Raw genomic sequence first — 18,516 nt, 5'->3', positions numbered from 1 at the left:
ATGTGATACTGTCATGCTAAGTGTGAACATAAAATCCATTTCAAACATTTCATTCAAATATTGCATACAAAAATCAAATCAATTTCCAAAGTTACAATTTGATCACAAGGTGGCAACACAAAAGTTCATATGTTCATAATGCATGCTAAATCAATTTTTCAAGAGTAAAATGCTTAAATAGGGTTTATTGTGCACAAACCTCAGACGAGTCGCCTATTGGCCTTGACTCGACCCCTCGGGTTCTGTCCCGGTATTCTTTTCCACTGAAACATGAAATTTTACAATGTTTCAGTACTAGAACTTAAAATAAATCCAAAATAAACTTAGCTTCACATTTACCTAGCTCTAACGTGTTAAATTCGACATTCTCGAAATTTTATGTTTTGGGTTACTATTCACTGCACTATTTAAGTCAATTAGTTGACTTTCTAAGGCTTAATAGGTATGGGAACTCCAACTTCACCCACATACCACATTTTGGTCATTAAACTTGTTGGTTTTGGTCATTTTCTCAAAACTTAGGTCATTTTGGCAAAATTGCCAATTTTCGGTTTTGGTTCCCCGAAGTTGCACTATTCTATTGGTCGATCTACTGTTGGAATTTGACAAAACTTCCTTCATAGAAAATGTTCCTTATTGTCTTAAGTGTATTCTCATTTTTGGATCACCTCAATCGGAGTTTTGTAGCTCAAGTTATGGCCAAAATAAGTTTATCGTTCACGTGCAATCGCTCATACTGCAATTTAGGTGCTGTCAGATTTTTGGTCCAACTTTGGTTAATAATTTGATCAAGTTAAGTTCATAATCTGGTCTCTCTTTCTTCATATGAAATGTTGTACTATGTCTTAGGTTTCCATCGGTTCAAGAATCGCCTAAATCCGAGTTTTCTAGAGGGAGTTATAGCCATCCAAACCTTGCTGCTCAACTGAAAATTCTGCAGAGTTTCAGTACAGTAATTTTAACTTTGCTCAATGATTTGAATGAGTTAATGGCCTAATTTGGGTTGGTGTTCTTCATGAAAGTTTTAGGTCTATATCATATCTAATTGCTGGTAAAATTTCAGGTCAATTTGACCTACCTAGCTCGAGTTATGACCAAATGAACAGTTACTGTTCATTTGGTCAGTTTGGTGCAGGGCAGCCTGCTATCAATTCACTTTGGTCAATTGTTTCACCAAGTTTTGGTCAGTTTTTGGTCATGGTTCCTTAATGAAAATTGTGCTCTTTTATGTCTATTTTCATCTCCAATTGGTGGCATATCAATTGGACTTGTAAAATTTGAGTTTTGGTCCTTCAAAGTGGGTTTGGTCATGCTGCCAGCAGCATGACCATTAACCTACGAATTTGGTTCAATTTCCTACCATTCCCACACAATCCATTTGATCATAATTGACCATTATTTCACTTCATAATAGGTCAAACATGCCATTTATGCATTTCTCCAAATTTTGGTTCACTAACCCTAGCATTGAAACCCTAATCACACTAAATTGTTTCATTTAATCACATTTAAGCATACCAACATCACATCTACCTTCATATAAGCTTGCCTACACTTATAATCTAATCAAATTCATGCACTTACATATCAAACCCTAGCTGATCAAAATCCAGGTTTAGTCCTCCTACAATTAATTTCATTTTATTTTAAGTTAAGATCTAAGTTACATACAACAAGAACACAAATATTAAACATAATTTTCAATTTTAAATTCACTAACCTTAAACTTTGAATTTCAATCTTCCTCAAATCTTCAAATTCTTTTAATTTCTTGCTCCAAATCTTCTTCTTGAGGGTCAATTTAATGGTTTCTATAATTATTTTCAAGGATTAGGGGGTGAAATCTAAAGTTTAAGAAGCTTAAATCTAAGTTTTAATGGTGAAACAAAATAAAAAGAGAGGGAGAGGAGAGAGCTACGGGAAAGAGAGAAAAAAGAAAGAAGAAGAAGTAAAAAAATTGGCTTTTCAATTTTGTTTTTAGTCTTTAATTTGACTTAGTCAATTAGTTAATTAAATTAAAATTAATTATGAAGTCATAGTTACATCATCATGATGATGTCATCAACTTTTCAACTTTTTCATTTTCTCTTCATTTTTTCTTTTTCTATTAGTTCTTTAATTTAATTGTCGATTCAAATTTTCTTTTCTCCGATTTTATTTGTGATTAGGTCGAGTCACTCGAGGTCAATTGACCAAATTGCCCTCGCGGTTCATCCCGATTTGCAAATAATCCAATATTTCTTAGGCTCACGACCTAATTATTTGACTGGCTTAACAGTTCTTTTTCATGATTTTCTCTTTTCCACTGTGTTCATAAGGGTCCTAAGGACCGCAGCGTCACTTTTTACGATTCGAAATTTGAGTTTAAAACGACTTCGCAGTCGTTCCCGAGGAGGTCACTCATCGCTGTGACTCTCGGCTCGTTTAACCTCCTATGTTCTGTTTTTCTTATTTATAGTTAACTAATTAAACATTACTAATTATTTGTGTTTATGGCTTCTCAAATTGTCTTAAGTGTGGTCCTAATCCCATTAATTGTCCGGACCGACACCGGTCACCGGAACAGTGAAATATACCAGGCTATACAACGGGGGTGTTACAAAACCTACTTCGGCTGTCGAAGTCTTGGAATTCGGCTGCTAAAGTCTCAGGCTTTAGATGACCTTTTAGTCTAGTGCTGACTGTGGCTGCTGAATTCTTGGACTTTGGCTACTAACCTGAAAATTATCTAGATTTTTTGAAAAACTGCATGCTTCGGCTATCGAAACTATGGTTTTCAACAGCCAAACCTGTGAATTTCTAGAATTTTCAAGTTAAAAATCTATAAATTCAAACTCCCCAAAAGCCCTAAACTCATTCTAAAGTTCCAAAAAATAAACCAAATACATATACACATCTCTAGTGCTTAAAACAACTTGAAATCATGCTAAATTTTAACATACATCATCCAAGAACACAAAACCTAAGTTTTCCCCAAAACTAACATAACATAAATAAGGATTCCCTCAAATCCATCAAGGAAAACTAGCTTTTTATGGCCTATAACACTTAAACATGACTAAACTAACAATAAACATGCAATTTCAATATAAAAACATAAAATGCTAACCCTAACATGTATAAACTACCCAAAAATCATCTTAAACACAACTTCACAAGAAATTGAAGTTATAAAACCTAAGTTCTCATCAACATGCTTGGATCTACCCATTAGATCAAGAAGAAAAGAAAGTTAGCTCTTTTCTTGGAGCTTGAAGGCAAGAGAACTATAGATCCAAATCTTAAATCTGCTCTCCCAAGCTTCCTTATAGAGGAATTGACCTTTAGATCTTGAAAAGCCCAAGGAAATCTCTTCAAAGAGCTCCTTGTATGCTCCAGAAGTTAAGAGAGAGAGAGAGAAGAAGAAAAAAATCCAAGTGTTTTGGTAGAAAAATAAGCTTTGGTTCCTTTTTATACCCTCACTTTCGAGGAACTTTCGGCTGCCAGAAGCCTCAGTTCTAACTGCCAAAGTCCATTCCATCACAAATGGATTTAAACAATAAAAAGGACTTCGATTGTTAAAAGTCCATCCTTCTGTTGCTGAAGTTCCTTCTGCCAAAATATACTTAAAAACTTTTATTTAGTCAAAACCATTAAAATATTTTTATTTTTAAAAGCATTTTGAATATCACACACACACACACACACACACACACACACACACACACACACACATATATATATATATATATATATATATATATATATATATATATATATATATTGTGTATGTATGTGTATGTATACATATACTTTTAACCCTATATTCTTATCTAAAAAACCTTCGAATTCGCTAGAATATATCATCTACCACATAAATTTCGATGCCAGAAAATAGTGGGTATTACAGAAAGTATGATATGGTAAAATAAATATAAAAATTACTAAAATACCCTTTATTACAATTTTAAATATATAAATGGTTTAAAATATTTATTTAAATAAAATATTAATTTATAAATAAGGTTATTGTAATAATAATTAAAGATATATTTTATTTTTTAATTAATGATTAAATATGTCTTATAAATATATAATAATAAATATATGATCAAAATTCCACATATTACATAGGGATAAAATAAAAAAAATAAAAATTTTAAATATGTCAAGCAATTAATTTAATAATTTAAAAAGTTATAATAAAGTAACAGTTAAAAATTTATTATTTTATAACTTTAAATTATTATTTTTTTAAAAATAATCCTTTAAATATATAAAATAATGATATCATATGATACGAAACCATCACAAATCATTGGGATAAATTTTGATAATTATCCCTAAACTTATCTAGTTATAACATTACAGTCCCTTAACTTAAAAATGTAACATAAAATCTCATTAATTTTCAAATTTTACATAGTAAAATCCTTCTAACTTTCAATTACTAGTTTTGCAATTAGACGTTGACGTGAGTAGTTCCAGTACTGAGCTTAGTCAGTATTTCTCTTTTCTCTCTCAAGTTATGTGTAAATTGAATCATTTTTCTCTTTATACATTGAATAATTTTTCATGTGTAAAGAGAATAATTTTACACTTTGCATAAGAGAGGAGAGAAAAAAATTGACTAAGTGTCATGTGAGGGCTGTTCACGTCAGTTTCTAACTGAAAAATCAGTAATTGAAAGTTAGAGAAATTTTACTGTATAAAAATTAAAAGTTTAGGGAGTTTTATGTTACATTTTAAAAATAAAGGACTGTAATGTTATAACTATATAAATTTATGGACAATTATTGAAATTTATCCCAAATCATTATCTCAACAGAGTATTAGTGGATAAAATTTAACAACTGTTCCTAAACTTATATAGCTGTAACGCTACAGTTTTTTAACTTTAAAATGTAATATAAAATTCTCTAAACTTTCAAATTTTACACAGTAAAATCCTTCTAACTTTCAATTACTAATTTTTATAACTTACACATGGCGTTTAATCAGTATTTCTCTCTCCTCTCTTATGTAAAGTGTAAAATTATTTTCTTTATGCATGAAAAATTATTCTGTCTATATAGAGAAAATAATTCAATTTACATATAAATTAAGAGAAAAAAATATTAACTAAATTCTATACTGAAACTGTCCAGATCAATATCTAACTACAAAATTAGTAATTAAATATTAAAAAAATTTATTATATAAAATTTAAAAATTAATAAAATTTTATATTATATTTTTAAATTAAAAAATTATAATATTACAATTAAACAGGAAGAATCATCTTCCCTTGTTAAATGGTGGATAAACCCACTTGGGAGAGAGTGAAGACACGTCGAAGGATAATTAGCAGTAGCACCGTCACTACTCCACGTGTTGATATCACAGTGATAGAGGATCGAGCCGAGCTGATCTGAGCCTCAGACTTTGAAGTCATTGCGGTATTAAAAAAAAATAAAAAAAGAAGTCATCGAATCAAATTAATCAACAAAACAAACCCAATTAACAGGAAGGAAAATTAGCACACACAAGTCTTTCCATTTCTGTTTACTCCAACAATATATATCTCTCTCTTTCTACGCGTTATCATTCTCTTCAAATCTAGGGTTCCAACTTGTTTGTTATTCAACTTCATCTCTGTGATCATCGAGGTTTCATGGAGGTATAAGAAGAGGAAAAGTCTCTGTTTTTTATTTTTTAGTGTTTGGTTTGGAAGAAAATTTGATTAATATTTTTACTTTATTTCCTTAGTTTGTCAGTCACTGGATGATAGTGTCTAAATTTGGTTTGTTTTTCTTTTTCCTCTCTGACTTTTATGGGATTTTAAAATTGTCTTGGAAATTTTCTTTTTGTTTTATGTGTCTAGAAAGTGGTTTTGTTTTTGAAAGCAGTTGAAAACTCGAATTTTTCTGCAATTCAATGAATCTGAATGGTTTTTTTTTCATGGTTCACCTGGATGCTATTGCTGTGCTTAGTCTCAGTTTATTATATATGGTGTAAAGCTTAACAGTGGGCTTTAGTCTTTTTGCATTTCCATTTTTTATTTTCAATGTCAACTTGATTCCCATTGATGCACCATTTTTAGTGGCGTGATGTGAGTTTAAATTCTTTTTACTTAGTTTTTGTTTTGCAATGCTTTCTAATATAATTTTTATGGCAAATATCTAAATTGGATATTTGGGGTTTGGTTTTTTCATTGATTATTAGATTATTATACATTTCCTAGATCACCATAAGAATTTTGGGCTTGTATGATTTTTTTTTGTCTGTAGATTATGTGGGGTTTTTTGAAAATCTAATGGTATGGGTGCTTTATTTATTTGCAGGGAATGTAGTAGATTAGGAGTCTTTCAGCTTCATTTCTATTGCCACAAACTCCACGCATGTGAACCTGTTTATATGTGTAGTCAATCCAAATTTGTAATTGTTACGTGTGCAAAATTAATGTAATTCTGTGGGTATATTGATTTTATAGTTGTTTGTCGTTGTATTTCTAATTGAACTTCTGGGATAAAGGGTTATTCTTCACGGTTTACTGTTTTATTTTCTAGATCCATATGAATGCGAAACTCTTATCAGTATGATGATGCACATGTAATTTAATATGAGAATTGTAAATCACTGCTTTCTGGTTTGCTATTCTAGGGAGTGGAAGAGACTGTGAAGTCAGAGGCACACTTGACATCAGCTGCAGCTTTTGTGGAAGGTGGAATCCAGGAGGCCTGTGATGATGCATGCAGCATATGCCTTGAAGCCTTCTGTGACAGTGATCCTTCAACTGTATGTGTAATGAATATCAATGCTTTATTCATTTGGCATCTGATAAATGTTCCTTTAAGAAATTTTGTTTTTCCTTTTGCAGGTAACAAGTTGCAAGCATGAGTTCCATCTTCAATGCATTCTTGAATGGTATATTTATTTATCATGAATTTTGGAATTTCTCGTATTTTTTTTTATTATGACCTTGAGCTCAGGGAAGATCTGCATAGTTTTATATACCACTGTGAAGCTGAAATTAAGTTTAAAAAGTCAAGGAAGTGGACATTAAACATAGGTTTTTATGTTGTCGTGTTTAAGTTTCCATGATCGACCTGGCTTTGGCACCTAAATGTACACTATATTTATCTTATCCAGTTGTTTCAGTTCAGGAAACAACATTTTTTACCCTTAACGTGTAATTTGCTTGAAAGATTTTCTCAGCTATTCTTCATTTCTTATCCTGTTTTGAATTTATGATAGACAGTGTTGTTTTTGTAGTGCACCTTCTGATTTAGCCAGTGATCTTGATTTAAGTGATGGGAGTAATTTGGGTGATCATAGTTCATACCTATTTGCCATCTTTCTTTTGTAAATGTTGTATCATCAATCATAGATGTTCTTATATGTATATTAGCAATGTTCACCTCTCCAAATTGTTTTTTCCCTTTTCTCCATTCCCCCTCATTTTATCTTTTTAATGTTCTTGTCTTTAAGCCTACATCATAGTGCTATTAATGGATGATCACTGTTTTCTTCCTTTAAAGTTTGCTCTAGTTTTGCATCTTCTTTTCTTTTTTTCTTTTTCAACTTTGGGATTTTAAGGGTTCTTGGAAACCTATCTTCTTTTGTAACACAGACCAACCAAACCACACCCCCCCCCCCCCCCCTCCCTCCCCTTCTCCCTTTTCTTCTTTTTCCGAAACTATTATTGGTAGCTTACTATATTAAGCTTCTTACATTTTGTTAAAGGAGCCTAAAGTGTGTGTTTAGAAATGCAGTGCAGGCTTCTTTGCACTCCAGAATATAGGCTTGACTAAGATGTCAGTAAGTCAGTGGTCCTTCCAACAGTGGGTGAAACCTCTTGCCCCCAAAATGGAAAAGGATTTAAGATGCAGGTGAAACTGCAATGCCAGTAGAGCCTGCCTCTCCTATTCAGACTTATTTGATTGTTGAAAGAAAATATTTTCATCATGCTAGTTAATCTAGGTGTTCCTTTGATGCTTGTTTTTAAGTAAAATAAGATAAAGGTTAGACCTTTTTACTGGTTTTGGCTTTTCCTCTGTGGTCAAACATAATAATAGACGGCCCAACTTTAATTTTATAATGATGTTGCAGGTGTCAAAGAAGCTCCCAATGCCCTATGTGCTGGCAACCTATCAGCCTGAAGGATCCTACAAGGTTTATATTATGCTGTTATATTTTGCTTTATCTCTTCTTATATATGATTTGAAGAGGAATTACTCATTTGCCTTGCTTTTGCAGTCAAGAATTGCTTGAGGCTGTGGAGCGTGAGAGGAGTCTTAGGTTTAATCCATCTAGAAATGCGACTATATTTCATCATCCAACTCTGGGCGATTTTGAATTAGAGCACGTTTGTACTTTACCTTGACCTGTTGGAAACTTTTGTTTGTCTTACTTCAATAAATCATGTTTAAATATAGTCATGATTAATTCACCGATTGAGCAAAATGCAGTTGCCAGTGGGTGCAAATGATGCTGAACTTGAAGAGCGTATAATCCAGCACTTAGCTGCTGCTGCTGCAATGGGACGGCGTCACATTGCTAGACGGGAAGGTCAGAGGAACAGATCATCAGCTCAAGGTCGTCCACAGTTTTTAGTATTCTCAAGTCATCCTAATGCACCAGCTGGACAAATTTCTTCCTCTCCAGCTCAGAGAGAAGGTGAACCTGTTGCTACAATCTCAATACCCACTCTATCATCCCTTCCTGCGAATGTTCAGGAAGAATCTTTACAGCCAATTACACCGCAATCATCTGATGTCCAAGCTGAGCCCGCATCTGCTTCTTCTTCTGGATCTAGTATTCTTGCTTCCAGTGAACGGGAAAATTTATTGAACAATAGGTATTACTATTGTTAAAGCCTGTTCTCTCTCTGTACCCTGTTCCTTATTCATGTTTCTTCGGAAGTCCTGTTTGCTTTGTTATTGATAGTTTACTTTCAATAGATGAACATAAGCTTAGCTTCATAGATGAATTTTGTTTGTGAAACATCTAATTTTAGTACATTTGTTTGCAATTGTGTTACATTGTGACTCTAGGAGGTCTCCTAATCAGTCTTCCCCAAATAGCCAAGACAGAGCAGGACCATCGGAATCACAATCTTTTTCGGATTCTATGAAGTCTAAGTTAAATGCTGTTTCAATGAGGTATCCAATCATATGGAAAACATTCTATAAAATTGAAGGTTTGTGAAGTTAATGAATTTCTGCTGCTTTTGTTTAGCATTCTGAAATTGATTTATACTCCTTTTAGATACAAAGAATCAATTTCAAAGAGTACTAGGGGATGGAGAGAGAGGTTTTTTTCTCGTAGCAATACTATGGCAGATATTGGTTCTGAGGTTAGAAGAGAGGTTAATGCTGGAATTGCAACAGTATCGCGAATGATGGAGCGACTAGAAACCAGAGAAAACAATAGAACCAGTATTTCTTCTGTTTCAAACAGTGAGGAAGATAGCTCAGTAACAGAATCAAACAACCAACAAATATCAGAGACTGGTGGTGGAGATCCTATGAGTAATACAAATGCCAATATGCAAGCTCCGTGTGCTGCAAGTTCTGGTTCAGATTAAGCATAATTTCTGCAATTGAATCAACCTCGAGTTAATTCAGATAAAAGTAAGTAGCAATTTTTGTAATATATCCTTATATAGATGCACGTGCAGGCCTAGGATTTGAAATATTGAAACTGAAGAAATAACTTTTGAATTGCTGCATATTTGGAGGAAACAATGATCTTTTTGAAAACACTTGATGGCATTTTATTCATATTCTCATGAAAATTTAGGTGCTGCCTTTTTTCTTGAAAATATCATTGTATCTATTCCCACAATGCCCATAGATTCCATGTTCCATTCAGACTCAACTCTTTCGAAAGAGGTAAGGTTGCCTGGATCAATCGACTAGGAAGCTTGCTTAAGGGTCCAATGAGACTATTAATTAATACTTTTCTTGGGATAGAGGGAGCTGCCACAATATTTCTCTCATGTAAGAAAGTGTAAGAAGCATTTACTCATTTGGCGAGAGCAGACATGACAATACTCAAGTCAAGGCACTCCCATTAACTCTATAAAGTGCCAATCAATTCAAAATTTCTTTCACTTGTCTCCATGATAATGGCTCAATTGGGCCTAATCCTATCTTTGCATCTTCTCCTGTGCATGAGTCATGCCTAGCATTGTGGCATATCTCCACTTGGACTAGTGTACCTCATCATCTTTCTTCCTAGCTCCATTTATTTTTACTACATTTCCTCAATTCTCTTTGTTATGCTTCTCATACTGTATACTAGGTTATAACAATGTTTCTACTATGACTACTGCTCAACCCAATCAACACTGTCATCTATATTAATTTCCTGTTTCTTTTTTATTGTCCTTATGTTTGTTACATTCCTTTTGGTTTTATAGCTTGATCTGTAGCCCTGTAGTCATTATGATTGTCACATTGAATTGCAGTTGTTGGTGATGGCAGGTAAGTACTTACTATTTTTTTTATATAATGTTAATGATCATCTGATAAAACTTGATAATCTGGTGATGATATCAGTACAATTATTTGATGTTTAATACATTGTTGGATGATTGTTTGAAGTCTTCTTGTTAAATAATGATTAGGTATTTTGAAGACAAGTACAAGATCTTGGTGACTGGCAAAATCTGAGTCACCTCATTCTCTGCTACCCTAGCAAGCTGCAGTCCTTCCTGGATCACTGATGTCGTTCCCAGGATCAGTTTCTGTTTCGCGAATATATGTAATAAAAAAAAAAAATGGCATCTCCCAGCACACGTCTGAGGCTGTTCGCAAAAATGAAAAATCCACCCAGTTAAAACTGAATCAGAAAGTGCATGTTCTATAAAGGTTGGTCGTTAAACTGAAACTGAATAGGTGGTTTGGGTTTGATTAAGGTAAAAGAATTCAGTTAAACCCCACCTGATTGAATATGCTTAATTCAATTGATTAATCTGCAAAAAGGTTGCTTTTTTTTTTTCTCAAGTGATTTAATTACAATTTATTTGTGCACAAGATAATATTTACCATGCCTAAGCTGGCTTGGCTAATGGTTAAAGATAGAACTCAATTGGTAGAGTTAAGTTGGAGTTATTATTTCCCTTTGGCACTTTATTCTAAGCCCACTTCTCTTTTCAAAATACGTACTACGAAAACTAATGATTGCTGTGTCAATCGTTCTCTTGTTACTCAAACTATTCATTTATTCCTCTTCAAAACCTGGCGATCTTGATTTACTAGAAAATATTGAAAAGCTAATGAGGTCCCCCATGGCATCTAATCTCACTATTCACTTGTCAAAAAGCCTCTTTTTCTTGTTCAAGCTACTCCCTCTGTTCCATTTTCAAAATCTGGCCTCCTTAATTACTGTACAATATTGAAAAACTAATGAGGTCCTGCATGGCATCCAATCTATTTTTCCTTGTTATTCATTTGTTTTAAGAGCCCATCACATGGTTGTGTCAAAGTTGTACAAAACTGCCGCTTAATGTAACAGCTTCTCGAGTGCACGTCCCCTGTATGTTCCACTTGGGATTTTGTAGGTGATATGAAGGTGATCTTGTGGCTTTTATGGTGAAATTGTATATTTTAATTTGATAATCTCATATTCGTCATATTATATAATATATTCCTCGAGAGATTATATTTCTTCTAATTTGTAATTTTCATTTCGTCATCTTGATCGACAACTGAAATGCACAGGTTTTGAGCTGCAATTCTTCGGTTTGGTTTTGGCAAAAATAAAACAGACGATGTCGTTTGAGCTTGATGTCAACCATAAAAAGAGATGGGTATGTGAGGATGACGTCAACCATAAGATTAAATCAAGATGGATTTGTAAAGTAGTATGAGGAGGATACTAGCTAAGTTGAAGGGAGGAACTTCACGGGCTGTAATATGAGCTTCTATATTGTACTCCCTCTGCAATAAAAAGATTGTCCTAAGTACTAGTTGGATTTGTTTTCTTAGACTCCGAAAAATAAAAGGTGACAACTCTTTTGAGACAGAAGGCCTAACAAGTGGCGAGTAGTGAAGAATCAAAATTTAGGCCTAGTAACGTAATCTGTAAATACTTGATTATTTTGTTTGATAAAATAAAAAATTTAATATAATAGAATGGTAATTAAGTAATTAATTATACTTTGAGTAATGTAATTATTATTCTATATATAATAATTGTAATTATAATTATTTATTTTGATTTTTTTTTATTGTTAAGATTATTATTATCACCATCTAGTTGAAGGGCAGATCTAATTTGTGAAGTTTTTAAAAAAATTTAGAATAATTTTTTTCATTAAAATATTATTATATTTAATGAATTCACTTATTATTTTGATAATTATAATATTTTATATAATAATAATAATAATAATAATAATAATAATAATAATAATAATAATAATAATAATAATTAGAATTTACATTAGTAATTATTCTACTTATTATTTTAATAATTGACATGTAATATATAAAAAATTTAGTGTATTAATTAGTTTGCTAGCTAATGAAATTGGCGTTGATATTATTGGTTGCAATTGCAACTGTTAAAATATTATTATATTTAATAAATTCACTTATTCTTTTGACAATTATTGTGCTTATTATATAATAATTATTAACATTTAGATTGATAATTATTCTAATTATTATTTTAATAATTGACATATAATATATGAAAATTTTAATGTATTGAATAGTTTGTTAGCTAGTGAAATTCGCATTAATATTATTTTTGCAATTGCAAGTGCTAAAGAATATTTCCTACAATGAAAATTATGAAGACTCAATTGCATAATAGAGTTGAATGATTATTTAATTGTAAAGTGTTGAAAGATATTTTTTATAGTATTAATAATGAAAAAATCAAGTAATGCTTTAAAAAAATAAAAACTCATGAAAAACAATTATAAATTCAAAATTATAGTGAGAATTTATTATTTTATAAAATTATTTTTTCTATTTAATAGTTGTTACATATTTATATACGTTATTATTTTATAATTTATTATTATATATAATATTTTTTTAAAATTAAGCAAAATAAAAGTTTATTGACTCCACTAATTCAATTTGTTAGCTCCGCTCCTACCTAGCTGTCACTACTATCACCATCATCCAGCTGTCACCACTACTATCACCAATATTTTATCACTATTTTTGCCACCCCATCACCATTATCAACCCACTACTACTTAACCACTACCACCTGACAACTATAGCCATCATCGCCAATATCACTTAGTTACCACTATCATTAATATTAATAAAATAAAATAATAATTTCAAATTAAAATAATAACTAATAAAATAATTTTACATATTAAAATTTTATTACTAATTTGATTAAATTCCATCAATACATATAAACAAGAATGAGATTACAAGGGTAATTACGTTAATTTTTTGTTCTTCCAAATGAAGAATGTAATGTTTAATCTATTGCATTACATTACAACTTTAATTTTATTACATAGTTTATTATATTTAATTACATTATATTATACCAAAAACAACTTTAGTTCAGCTGAATTGAGTAGCAGAATTGAATAATCAAGTAATTGCCCTAGAGTAAGTTTACGAGGGATCAATCCACTAGATTTTGTTTTTTCACAGCACTAAAGATATGAATCCTTTGTCTTGCAATTGCTAAGTCTTTTTGCAGTGAAATGCAACCGAAAGAATTGTATAGAAAATGTTTTCGCTTGAATTTCCCATACCATGCTCTCATGGGTTTTAGGTGGCTTCCCTGTTCTTATTTGTTTTCTATGGTGGTATTCTTATAAGGTGAGAATTGTGTATCGATACAATCTCCATTTTTCTCATTTCGAGATGCAGGATGCTGTGGATGAGATATTGTTCTCTTCAGTCTAATGGTAGTTTTAGCAATTGGTAATTAAAATCTGATTCACAATAAACATGCTGGAGCAAAGGTCATAGTGAAATTACTCAGATACTGATATTGTTAGTAGTATGCCCTAGAGCATATCATTTAATATGTATCTTGTACATATTTTTATTAATAAAAGGCATTTTCACTTTTCCGTTTACATAATATATTTATGTATAATAGGAAAGGTCCATTGATATTTTATTAGAAATATTATTCTTAAGTTGTTAAGAATATGAGTGACAATATTTCTAGCACAAAGTATCATAAATAGGTTCATAATCGAGGATACTTCATAATAAGGACATAACTTATCCAGAAAGATTGTATTCATATTTGTTCCCAAGTTATTTATATGAGATATAAATAAGATGGAATAGTGAGTCTCATGCCATATAACAAACATGATAGGCACTTATATATGATAAGTAGGCCGAACCAGTGACACTTATGACAAGCACATTGAGTTTACTCTTGTCAATATTTTGTCATAAATCATATCAGTGCATATAATCTTTAGACCTGAGATAGCACAGTTATCTTGTATATAGGTAGTTTGAGTTTGATACTGCTTTCATACTTGTACTGTGTATGGATATATGGGCATCTGTTGGCTCCTACTAGTTATATATGGAGGTAGGTGTTGATCAAAATGGAATATGTTCCTCTAAGTAAATAGAGATAAAATCCTATGTTCATTTAATTGTTCTTGATGTTTCAAGTTCCTGGCCAGGACAGATAGATTTATTCAGAAAAGAGTTTCTGATGAGAAAATCTTTTTAATCAAGAACTGGAATTAAAAGAGAACATAATATTCATAGCAAATGGAGTTTAACATAAACTATGACTCCAGCTTGAGTTGGAATTTTGTAACAGAGAGATTCTAGTGCATGGTAACATATGATTATAGGTTCATTTAAGTTAAACCTTATTACTAATTGGGTGGCCATGGCATGCTATGCTAGGTGTTAACCATGGTCTATGAGGTTCATAAAATGATTTAGAGAAATCATTTATGGTAAGAAAGAGTTCTGATGATATTAAGAGTTGATATCATGTTTCATTACCAATTAGTGATGAGCCTAGTAAGTCACACACATACACAAGTTATCACCTATTTAAATATGATTTAATTAATTAATTAAAGAGTTTAATTGATTAATTAAATAGGTTTGGTTTGCAATTAAATTGCAAAGTCCCTAGCATGACTTGAAACCAAATCTAGATTTTTGGATTTATAGTATAAGTTAAATTTATATTTAAAGTGTTTAAATATGAATTTAATTAATGAGAAATTAATTAATAAGATTAATTAATTAATTTATATTTGATATAAATTAGAAGAAGAAAAATAATTATTTTGGGTTAAGAACTCAAAATTAAGACACAGGGGCATTTTGGTCATTTCACAGTGTGATACGTGGCACCATGAAATGGTGACACATGGGATTACACATAAGCTTACCAAATTTTTTTTAATCATGTAAGATGATTAAAATCAAGATTAAATATAGGTTTGACACTTGGCACAATGTGATTGGGTCACTTAAACCTAGAGCTAATCAAATGGTGACATATGGCAAGGGTTTAATGTGTTAACCTAGCTATATAAGTGTTGTTATGAAAAAGAAAAACAAACAGCAGCCACTCCTCTCCTTTGTCACGCCATTTTGAGGCTCTCCATCTATTCTTCTTCATCTCTCATAATTCAAAGAGATTAGCCATCAATCTCTTGAATTAAGAACACTAGAAATTGTTTCTAGTGTCCTGTTTACATCTCTAATCTCTTAAAAGGCAGAACTTGAATTTCTAATTAATAGAAAAAGCTTTAGAAGCTGTTCAAGGGCTGCCATAGGTGTTCTTGGTGCGGACAAGCTAGAGGGACAACATTTGGTGTCCTGAAGACAAATCTCAAAGGCGCAAACATGCTGCAGTGCATCAAGAGGTTAGTGTAATCGTTCTTGATTTAATCTAGGATTTTAAAATTAATCTGATTAATTTTAAAATCTTAAATGGCAAATACAGATCCAAAAACATATTAAAAGAGTTTTAATATGTTGTTTATCATTGAAATCAAATAGATAAAAATAAATCTTGCATGATGCATGTGACCCTAGGTGAAAAATTTTGAATTCAATAGTATAAACTTGTGTTTTTCCAGCTTCCATTTTTTCAATTGGTATCAGAGCCACTATATTTGCCATTTAAATTGATGTTTATATGATTTAATTGTGTGATTGATCATGAGATCAAAAGTTCATTGCTGGTTGCAAAGCCAAGGTGGCGGCACAAATGATGAACACTATGGTGCGCATGGTTGATGCACCACATTGGTGTGCAAAGGTAAATGGATGGTGAATGTGCAATTGTTGTATGATCTAAGATCCATTTTATTTCTAATTAAATTGTTTAATTAGAATTTTTATCACACAATTAAATTATGATTCAAATCAGAATTTTAAAAATTGTTTGAATGTGATTCAAATCTGAATTTTAAAAGTTGTTTAAATGTGATTCAAATCTGAATTTTTAAAGTTGTTTGAATCATATTTAAATCTGATTTTTTAAAATTGATTGAATAAAATTCATATCTGATTTTTAAAAAAATGTTTGAATTGTGATTCAAATCTGATTTTTTAAAAAATGTTTGAATGTGATTCAAATCTGAATTTTTAAAGTTGTTTGAATGTGATTCAAATCTGAATTTTTAAATTTGTTTGAATGAGATTTAAATCTGAATTTTTAAATTTATTTGAATCATATTCAAATCTGGATTTTTAAGTTGAATATGAGATATTCAATTTAATTTAAGTATGTATGTTTTATTTAATTGTTAAATAGTGATATGCATGATGGATGATCATGGACTATAAAAGACTAATGTGATTGGATTTATTTCTTTTATGTTTCTTTGGGATTGTAAATTAATTAATTTAATTTAATTTATTTTGGGCATGTATTATTAAGTTTGTAATAATTTTTGGGTTGTAATTTCATTTATTTAAGTTCTTGTAAATTCACCTTAGTATGCCAAGGATTACTATATAATATTGGATTGCAAGAAGTTCAAGAAGGTCAAGAGTATTTGTGGGACCAGTGGGAGGAATTCAAGATCAAGTGTTGATTATGTACTCTTTCAGCAACTCTTGTAAAATGAATGAATGAAATGCACCTAGGAATGCCCTGATTTAATTCTTAGTGGCTCAGAATTAAATCCCTTAGAAAGTCCATGATCATACCATATTTACTGCTTATCCATGAATGCATGAGATGTATGGGAATATATGTTATTATATGATATATGCATGCTAATTGGATAATGTGCAATGTGAGACCTTAATAGTAATTAGAATGACCATAAAATCTTTCAAACAAATGATTAAGTTGGAAATGCTATAATTAAAGTAATTATAACATAGGCCCTCCATTGGGGCAATTATTTTAAGAAATTTTAAATAGTTGCATAAGATGTAATTAATTTAAGAGATTTTCTTAAGAATAATTGTTAAGCATGAGATGTTGTAAATATGTAAATAGTTTGGTGGCCAATATTGGATGTACCTGAGGACATTAAAATTATTTGTATAATTACTGGCTCAATGGGATCAACTTAACTAATGCAAGATAAGTCAATAATGGATGTACCTGAGATTTTGAACATTAGGGGCTAAGTAAAGGATTGAACCTCACATGAGATGTGATGGGCAAGGAGTTGCTCACTTATAATTTATTGTAATTCCAATAATGGATGTACCTAAGGATGATCAATAGAATTATAAGAATTCAATCACCCACTAGAAATCCATCCAACTAGGATTTCTGTTTTCTACTTTGGAAGTATAGGATTCGCTAAGTTAGTGGGAGGACCAATTTGATTAAAAGACCATAATCATTTTGGTTAATTACATGATATATTTACTAATTAATCTGGTTATTTTCTGCAGTTAATTTTCTGATAAAAATGAGCACAGAACAACCACCACCATCCAATATCCTTGCAAGCATACTTGATCGCAATAGGTTGACAGGACCTAATCTGTTTGATTGGCTAAGAAATTTGAAACTTGTCCTGAACCTTGAACATATAGGATATGTTCTAGATTCAAATGTTCCTGGTCCTTTACCTCCAGAGGCCATACAAGAGGAACATCAAACTTTGGATAAGTGGAAGGAGCATGATATGAGAGCTAAGTGTTACATGCTTGCTTCCATGAGTAATGAGTTACAAAAGCAGCATGAGAACATGTTGAGTGCGAGTGAGATCCTCCTTCACCTACAAGAGTTGTATGGTGAGCACAACAGGAATGCTAGGTATGAAATATCTAGACAGCTATTCCGTATGAGGATGTCTGAGGGACAGAATATTGGGGATCATGTCCACAAGATGATTCGGCTGATTGAGCAGTTGGAACATCTTGACTTCAACATGGATTTTCAACTACAGACGGATTTAATCCTTCAGTCCCTTCCTGAGTCTTTTGGGAATTTTGTGACAAATTTCCATATGACTAAACAAGAATGCACCTTAGCTGGTTTACTCAACATGTTGGTTATTGCCCAAAAGAATATGCCGGGCAATAAAGGAAAAGAGGTAGCTTTGATTGCATCTTCTTCTGCTGGAAAGTCCAACAAGAAAAAGGG

The 18,516-nt window shown here is 31.6% G+C and overlaps 1 protein-coding gene across 2 annotated transcripts; it reads left to right on the top strand.

Annotated features, from left to right (window-relative positions):
* The first annotated feature begins 5,453 nt into the window (after positions 1-5,453).
* On the top strand, positions 5,454-10,965 carry LOC110665351 (E3 ubiquitin-protein ligase RHF2A). Of its 2 annotated transcripts, XR_002496855.2 has the most exons (10): positions 5,467-5,638; positions 6,622-6,756; positions 6,839-6,885; positions 8,071-8,133; positions 8,218-8,326; positions 8,430-8,818; positions 9,015-9,122; positions 9,229-9,593; positions 10,385-10,448; positions 10,592-10,965. XR_002496855.2 is itself a non-coding variant. In XM_021825414.2 (9 exons), the coding sequence occupies exons 1-8, from the start codon at positions 5,633-5,635 to the stop codon at positions 9,545-9,547; spliced, it is 1,176 nt and encodes a 391-aa protein (XP_021681106.1). In that variant the 5' UTR covers positions 5,454-5,632; the 3' UTR covers positions 9,548-9,593; positions 10,592-10,965. The 2 variants fall into 2 exon arrangements, 1 of the variants encoding a protein (XP_021681106.1); XM_021825414.2 differs by lacking the exon at positions 10,385-10,448 and having other exon boundaries at positions 5,454-5,638.
* The last annotated feature ends 7,551 nt before the right edge of the window (positions 10,966-18,516 follow it).

Source organism: Hevea brasiliensis, chromosome 6 (assembly GCF_030052815.1).
Source record: "Hevea brasiliensis isolate MT/VB/25A 57/8 chromosome 6, ASM3005281v1, whole genome shotgun sequence".
NCBI classification, from domain to species: Eukaryota; Viridiplantae; Streptophyta; class Magnoliopsida; order Malpighiales; family Euphorbiaceae; genus Hevea; species Hevea brasiliensis.
The sequence above is the reverse complement of the archived record's forward strand: the minus strand, read 5'-3'. Positions and strand labels throughout refer to the sequence as shown.

What these genes read in the sequence shown, in the direction of transcription:
- LOC110665351 (XM_021825414.2), top strand. An exon ending in GCGATTTTGAATTAGAGCAC is followed by an intron (nt 8,327 to 8,429) that starts GTTTGTACTTTA and finishes AGCAAAATGCAG; the next exon opens with TTGCCAGTGGGTGCAAATGA. An exon ending in GAAAATTTATTGAACAATAG is followed by an intron (nt 8,819 to 9,014) that starts GTATTACTATTG and finishes TTGTGACTCTAG; the next exon opens with GAGGTCTCCTAATCAGTCTT.